This window comes from Mastomys coucha, unplaced genomic scaffold, assembly GCF_008632895.1.
Source record: "Mastomys coucha isolate ucsf_1 unplaced genomic scaffold, UCSF_Mcou_1 pScaffold8, whole genome shotgun sequence".
NCBI classification, from domain to species: domain Eukaryota; kingdom Metazoa; phylum Chordata; class Mammalia; order Rodentia; family Muridae; genus Mastomys; species Mastomys coucha.
Window position 1 is genome coordinate 61,248,193 of NW_022196914.1, and position 8,196 is coordinate 61,256,388.

General features: G+C 44.0%; 1 protein-coding gene across 1 annotated transcript; it reads right to left on the bottom strand.

Moving 5' to 3' along the window:
* On the bottom strand, window positions 1–7,508 carry Ccnb1 (cyclin B1). Its single transcript, XM_031360367.1, has 9 exons — window positions 7,321–7,508; window positions 6,695–6,865; window positions 6,428–6,601; window positions 4,513–4,695; window positions 2,174–2,332; window positions 1,710–1,946; window positions 985–1,125; window positions 422–532; window positions 1–195 (listed from the first exon to the last, which is right to left on the bottom strand). Exons 1-9 carry the CDS (start codon window positions 7,339–7,341, stop codon window positions 88–90), a joined length of 1,305 nt encoding a protein of 434 aa, XP_031216227.1. The 5' UTR covers window positions 7,342–7,508; the 3' UTR covers window positions 1–87.
* Window positions 7,509–8,196: the final 688 nt, after the last annotated feature.

Below are 8,196 nucleotides of genomic sequence, written 5' to 3' on the forward strand. Positions count from 1 at the left end.
ACAACCTTTATTGAAGAGCAAGTAAACATGGTATCCTATGTACAGGCGGCACATGGTGCCAACTGCATTAGCAGTAGTCCATTGGAGTTATGCCTTTGTCACAGCCTTAGACAAAGTCTGAACTAGTGTACAGTTCAGCTGTGCCAGAGTGCTGATCTTAGCATGCTTAGATGCTGCATACTTGTTCTTGATAGTCTGTAAGAGAAAAGCACTATAATCAAGGAAGAAAACAAACCATGCCAATAGGGGTGTACATGGGAGGCGGGAGGGAGGGGAGGGAAGGGAAGAGGTAGAAATAAGGTAATTACATTTTAACTTAAAAATCTTTCTAGAGTCCTGGATGGCTTTGAACTTGCCTCCCCCTGCCCACAGTGGTGGGACTATAGGCCTCAAACCAGCCTAGAAATTTCAATGGACTCACCATGTGCTTTGTAAGGCCACGGTTCACCATGACTACATTCTTAGCCAGGTGCTGCATAACAGGAAGCAGGGATTCTTCAGTGTAGGATAAGTAGTGCTGCAGAGTTGGTGTCTAAGAGAACAGAGAACAAAAACATGCCTAAAATACCAGTGGCTTTTATAAACTTCCTAGATGCTTTAAGAGTCTGGCGGGTGGACAGTGTATGGTAATCACACCCAACTTCTCTTTGCCCATGTATACTTCTGGAAGAGCATGAACTCTAATCTAAACACAATATTGTAACTGTGGCTTCTCTCTCCCAAGGTCAGGATACACCTGGTACATGAGAAATTCACCTCCAAGGATGTGGATGGGTGTCTTAGATCACTTGGTGTGGCTTCCTTTCTCCAAAGGATGTTATCATAAAGATTAAAGCTAGCTATAGAAGCAGAGCCATTCTAAGCTGGCAGCACAACATCTGGGTACCATTTATGTTCACATTCCTTCCATATTTTGAACCAGGAGAGTGATCTTAACACTATGCAGTTTGTTCAAATGGTTGGTAGTTTGGTGAGACAACTTACCCATTCACCGTTGTCAAGAATTTTCAGTGCTAAGCAAAAAGCCCCAGCTGCAATTTGAGAAGGAGCAAAATGAACCATGTCGTAGTCCAGCATAGAGAGCTCCATGAGGTATTTGGCCAAAGTATGCTGCTCAACGTCAACCTGGAACAGACCCACACACCACTCTAAGCCTTTAGCAATAACATCCTTCCTGTGACTACAAACTCTCAAAGACAACTGTCCCCACAAGGTCTTAAAAGTAACGACACACTATGTAGTTAAGTCAGCAGCCTTATTTTTAAGGTATCTAATGTATTTAATGTTTAATTTAGCAGCTGATTTTTTCATGTGGCAAAATAAAAATTTCAAGAAGCCAGGCGGTGGTGGCGCACATCTTTAATCCTAGCACTTGGGTGGCAGAGGCAGGTGGATTTCTGAGTTCGGGGCCAGCCTGATCTACAGAGTAAGTTCCAGGACAGCCAGGCTATACAGAGAAACCCTGTCTTGAAAACAAACACCCCCCGCCAAAAAAAACCAAAAAATTTTAGGGGCTGGTGAGATGGCTCAGCGGGCAAGAGCACTGACTGTTCTTCAGAAGGCTATGAGTTCAAATCCCAGCAACCACATGGTGGCTTATAACCACCTGTGATGAAATCTGATGCCCTCTTCTGGTGGTCCAAAGACAGCTACAGTGTACTCATTTTATAATAAATAAATCTTTAAAAGAATCTTTAAGAAATCTGTACCTCCCCAATTTTAGATGCTCTACGGAGGAAGTGCAGAGGTAGAGGGCGGCCCAGACTGAAGTTCAGAACTCTCAGAATCTTCATCTCCATTTGTCTGATCTGGTGCTTAGTGTAAGTGTTGTTAGTCACAAAAGCGAAGTCACCTATTTCTGGAGGGTACATCTCCTCATACTTGCTTGCAATAAACATGGCAGTCACACCAACCAGCTGCAGCATCTTCTTGGGCACACAACTGTTCTGCAATGCCAAGTTCAATCAACAGTACGTACTCAAGCATCTTAACTGATGACACCTTACCTCCCAAGAAAGGATTCTGTGTCAGACTAGGTGTAAAAGCTCAGCAGTTAAGGCACCTGCCGGCCATGTAATGGGACCTAGGTTCAACCTTACGTGCCTACCTCCCCCCTCCTCCAAGATTCTCATAGAACTACAACTGGAGAACTCTGTTACTGAATTACACATACCTGCATGAACCGATCAATAATGGACACAGTCATGTACATGGTCTCCTGCAGCAGCCTAAATTTCATCTGAACCTGTATTAACCAGTCAATTAGGATGGCTCTCATGTTTCCAGTGACTTCACAACCCTGTAGATATTTTGGTCTAACTGACTGTTCTTCCTGAAAAAGAAGATGTCAGTTATTCTAGAAGCATCAGGCCATATACCATTTGTATCCATAGAGACCAGTTAACTAACATGAAACAAACAGCTCTGGAGCAGAAGTTAACCAAGAAAGCTAGGTTTAGAAAGTCATAGCAGGCTCTTCATATTATTGATAGAGTGACATTTGGTTACCAGAACTACTGCAACTTACACCCTGTATCAACTTTATTCCTCACACCCCGTACCCATCATCATCTCAGATCTTTTCACTCATGATTTAAGAGTTTTGTCATGCAGAAAAAAATAAGTTTTAGATCTGCTGGAAAGCTGTTCTACATTATAAACTCAAAACACTAACATAGCACAACCAAACCAAGTTCTACAGCGTTACAACATAAATCTTTAGAAGTATTAACAAAAATAAAAAAAGAAGACAGCTAGTTTGGAACCAGATATCTTACTGATAATACAGACGTTAAGAATGGGTATGAGCAACTTGAGTTTGTGGGCTAAGGCCTGCTGACCCCAGGACCCACATAAAGAAAGGCAGGAGGAGAATCAACTCTTGTTTCTTGTTTTTCAAGACTTGAGCTGTGTAGCTGTGGCTGTCCTGGAACTCACTCTGTAGACCTGGCTGGGCTCTAGCTCAGAGATCTACCTGCCTCTGCCTCCCAAGTGCTGGTATTAAAAGCCTGTGCTGCTGCCTCTCCAAAAGAGAACCAACTCTTCAAAGCTGTCCTTTGCTGACACCCACAAAACAATGGTTGAAAATACTATTAAAAAAAGAAAGGGACTAAGCAAACAAACAAAACCCAACAACAAAAAAACAATGACAGCCGGGCAGTGGTGGTACATACCTTTAATCCCAGCACTTGGGAACAGGAGAACCCTACCAGATCCCAGCTTCACTATACATATGTCATTTCTTCATTGTTTTATATCTGCTACTCCGGTTCTAGAACCCCAGCCCCGTATAAAATACATGGCATGCCGGGCAGTGGTGGCGCATGCCTTTAATCCTAGCACTTGGGAGGCAGAGGTAGGCAGATTTCTGAGTTTGAGGCCAGCCTGGTCTACAGAATGAGTTCCAGGACAGCCAGGGCTACACAGAGAAACCCTGTTCTCGAAAAACCAAAAACAGCTGGGCGGTGGTGGCATATGACTTTAATCCCAGCACTTGGGAGGCAGAGGCAAGCAGACTTCTGAGTTCAAGGCCAGCCTGGTTCGTTCCGGGACCAGGACAGCCAGGGCTATACAGAGAAACCCTGTCTCGAAAAAGAAACAAACAAACAAAAAAGAAACAACAACAACAAAATAACCAATGACAACCCGAGAAGACAAAGTTAGGATATAGTTCAGTGGCAAAATGCTTGCGTAGCATGCACAAGGTCCTGTATTCTGTCCTCAGGACTGGGGGATAGGGAGGGTTTAAACCTGATAAAACTGCGTTAGCTTCTTGTTTAAGAAGATAAAAGGGTTAATCCCAGCACCTGGAAGGCAGAGTAGTCAGGCGGATTTCTGAGTTCAAGGCCAGCCTGGTCTACAGAGTGAGCTCCAGGACAGCCAGGGCTACACAGAGAAACCCTATCTCGGGAAAAAAAAAAAGATAAAAGGTCAAGTTCCATTAATAGAAAGCTTTCCAAGTAGGCTAAGGTGATGAAACCAGCTTCAGTCTTTTTCAGAGAAGGTCATGCACACTGACACAATGTGCCTTGTGTTAGGATAGTTCTCTAGTCATCTACCCCTTCTCAAACCCACAAGGATAAGTAGGGCTTTGCCCTCTGTCTATTTTAGGAAGGTATCTCCCAACACAGAAATTTTATGTTCAAAGTGGCAAGTCCATTCAATGGGGTTAGTGACTTTATTTTCAGTGTTTTAAAACTAACAATAGTGTTTCGAGTGTTATTGTCAAGAAATGTCAAGTGCACTGTTGATAAAAATATCTTTGATAGCGGAGTTGGTGTCACAGGACTTTAATCCCAGCACCGGAGAGACAGAAGGATCTCCTGAGTTCTAGGCTAACCTGGTCTATGTATATACGTAAATAACAAAAAAATAAACCAAGTATAGTGGAGCATCCCCCCTTAATTCCAGCACTAGGAATATTGATCCAGGAGGAGCTTAAATAGCAAGAGTAAGTGTCTTTAATAAAGCTAGCCACAGTTAGTAAAGGCAGACACTAATGAAAATACTAACCTCAAGTTGTCTGAGATATGCATAGATATCTTTCACATATTCACTACAGAGGTTTGGATCAGCTCCATCGTCTGCATCTACATCACTCACTGCAAGAATTACATCAGAGAAAGCCTGACACAGATATTCTTCTGCAGGTGCACATCCAGATGTTTCCATTGGGCTTGGAGAGGGATTATCAACCTTGAAAAAGATAGACTCCATGAAACATGCTACATTATGGGAAGGAAAGTCAGTATTGGTATCCCCAATTCAGTAAACCACTCTCAATAAATGCCAATTCATTTTATTAAAGGAAAAACACTTCAGATTCTTTCCCCCAATTTCTTTTTGGGAAATGATTAGTGATGGGCTGGAGTAATGGTTTTAGCTGTAAAGAACCTTTGCTGCTTTTGTCTAGGGCTGGAATCCAGTTTCTATTCAGGAACCAAGTAAATCAGCTCCAGGATATTTGACGTCCTCTTCTGGCCTCCTTGAGCCCTGCACTCATGTGCAAACCCACATCCCACTCATGAAAAACAAATCTTAAAACAAAAATAACAAAAACTAACAACAGAGCCAGGTATGGTAATACAGGCCTTTAATCCCAGCACCTGGAAGGCAGATCTCTGTGAGTTTAAGCCAGTCTGGTCTCTATAGCAAACTACAATCCAGCAAGATCTGGTCTCATAAAAAAATAAACCCCAATTTAGATTAAGGCAGTTTAAGTAGGAAAAACTAGGCTGGCAATACGGGTAAAGGTGCCTATTGCCAAGCCTAACAACTGACTTCAAGTCCTAGAACCCACATGGCTTCTGACTTCTTTAACAGTGTATTCACACACAAAATACCAAAGAGAAGATGGGAGTTGGAGAGATGGCTCAGTAATTAAAGAGCCCTCACTACTCCCTGAGGACCAGAATTCAGATCCTAGCATTCACACTGGGTGGCTCACAAATGCCTTCATCTCCGGCTCCAAAGGCCTAATAGACACACGATTGGGCACAGACACACAAAAGGACTCTAAATAATAGCAATGTAAAGCAAGTCAAAGGAAACAGGTAATAAAGCCATTTATTAATCAGCACCATGTGAAGTTGATTCAAAAGAATGCCAAGCCTTCAATCTTTATTCAGGTGAATGCAAGTTCCTGATTACAAACGCAGAGCCCAGGCTAGCCTTGAACTTGCAATCCTCCTGCTTTAGCAGAAGTGCTAAAAATCACAAACATGCATCAACCATCACGCCTAGTGGTAAAATCTGGTGCGTTTTGTGTGTGTGCTTTTTTTCTTATATTTTAGTGCTCAAGGACTGAAGGAACCCAAGACCTCCTATATGCTGAACACAATCTAACAGGCTACAAAACTCAGGCAAACTTCACTTTTAGGCTTACATGTTACCTCATCATTTTTTTTTTTTTTGGAAAGAGTTTCAGTATATGTGTATTGGACTTTGTTATATAGACACAGCTGGCCTTGAACTCAGATCCCCACCTGCTTCTGTGCCAGAATGCTGGGATTAGAGTTTGTACTACCTACCAAGCAAATTTTTGAATTTTTTTCTTAAAAAAAAAAAAAAACAATTAAAAGATCTGGTCTGAATATACCACCCCAGCATTGGAGAATCTCATGTTCAAGGACAACATGTACTACAGTGACACAAAAAAGAAAATGATTATGCCCACCTCTGGATCCCAGAGCTCAAGGGGCAGGCAAACCTTGTGTTCCAGGCCAGCCAGGAGTACATAGTGAGCCTCTGTCTACATAAACAAAAGCCCCACATTTATCTACCACCATCTGAAGCAGAGTACTGACACTTACCCCAGAGTTGTTAATGCATGTAAAATGCTTTTGCTAGTCACTCAATAAGTAATATATTTAAATGCTGTCGTGTGCATCAAAATGAAACGAAGTCAGAGAGAAGAAATAACTTTTACCAAAATAGGTTCAGGAGAAGGCTTCTCTTCTATGACATGTCCAAGTTCAGGTTCAGGCTCAGGCTCAGGCTCAGGCTCAGCCAGCTCCACCTCTGGTTCACACTCAGGCACCTTTACCACAGGTTTTGGTAGGACTTTAACAGTACCTTTTCCAGTACCTAAAGTTTTTGCCTCCTGTGGAGGAAAGGGAGAGAACAGAATGTATCTCCAAGGGTGACAGTCAGAAGATGGGCCTCTTCAGGTTAAGTGGGCCAGGAAGAGAGTTACCTTTTTCAGAGGCACTCTGGCCTGTAGCTGTTCGCTGACTTTATTACCAATGTCTCCAAGAGCAGTTCTCGATCTCAGCCCAGGTTTGGAGGCAGCAGCAATTGCCACAGGCACACGCTTGGCGCCTGCCATACTGACCTTGGCCTTATTTTCTGTGTTAATTTTCGTGTTCTGAAAGAAGTAAAAGAGGATCCATGGCGGCCCCAGGAAGTCACGGGTTAATTTAGGCAGCACCCAACTAAGGAAAAAGCAAGGGTTCTAGGATCTAGCCTCCGGCCCCGACAAGCAAGTTTCCACCCAAATTGTTCACCTATTATCCAACTTCCTCTTAAATACCAAGCAATCCCAAATACGGTGAATTTACAATGGAAAGGTCACCCCGAAAGAAAGCCTCCGTTGTAGACAGCTCTCTGGGGAAAAGGAGGACTCACTCCGGGCCTTCATCATCAAAAGCACACCACCCACTGCCCACAAGTCCTTCAGCCCAGACAGGTTCAGAGGGCTTCCTCACCCTCCATAGGGTCCTGAGCTCCCCTACTTCGCCGGAGCCCCCCGGGATCTCCCTCCCCGTACTGGCCCCGCGGTCTTCTCCCGCAGCGACGACGGCAGCGCCTGGCGCGACTCACCCTAGTGACCCTGAGCGCCATGGCTCCTCCTGAAGCAGGGGTCCGCCGATCAGAAAAGATCCCCCTAACCTACGGCTGCCTACAGCTAAACACTAACAGCCGTTCCTTCGCAGCACGCCGGGAGGAGTCTGCCGGGCCTGGGTTTAAACCCCGGGCTGCTGCCTCCTCATTGGTCAGTTCGTGGCACTCGCTCTCTTCCCATTGGCGCTGCGGGTTCCCGTAGAATGCGTTTCCTGGGCGATCCCGCGATCCCAAGTTCGGCAGGGGGCGGGGCCAGAGCGAGGGTCTCCTCGCGAGGTCAGGTTCTACGCCTGCGCGCTCGCCGCACTGCTGCCACCTGCCTTAGGTAGGCAAGGCGTGCAGTGTTCGCTTATGTGCTGTCCAAGCTAGCTCAGGCGACTCCATTGGGCCTTAGGAAAATGTCTATGGGGCCGCTACTATTCAGGAGCACGTATAGCAGTTTTGCTATTTATTGTCCCTCATCTTCTTCTACAGAAGTGCCAATACTTACTTCACGAAAGCTTTAATGCAGACATGATCTTTAATAGGATTGTTCCAACAGCTGTCTGGGGTGGATTTTGAGGTTTAGAGCATGAAGTTATAGCACACATACACATAATAAATGGTTATATAAGCAAATAGATTAACATACAAATCGCCCCAATAGCTACTGCCCCGTGATTTTAAAAAAAATGTGCCTTTTGCTTAATTTTGCTCTAAGCTTATGATTACCCAAAAAATATAGTTTTGTAAAATCTCCTTATTTAACAAGAATCCCTAATGCAACTCTCCATCCTTCTACTTCAGACTCCTTATTAAGACTTATTAACTTTAATGAAAAAAAAATTTTCCATGTTAAATTTCAGTAACACTAAT

What these genes read in the sequence shown, in the direction of transcription:
- Ccnb1 (XM_031360367.1), bottom strand. Translation starts at nt 7,341, where the DNA reads ATGGCGCTCAGGGTCACTAGG. An exon ending in CTTCTCCTGAACCTATTTTG is followed by an intron (nt 4,696 to 6,427) that starts GTAAAAGTTATT and finishes ATCTTTTTCAAG; the next exon opens with GTTGATAATCCCTCTCCAAG. An exon ending in TTATTGATCGGTTCATGCAG is followed by an intron (nt 1,947 to 2,173) that starts GTATGTGTAATT and finishes TTGGCATTGCAG; the next exon opens with AACAGTTGTGTGCCCAAGAA.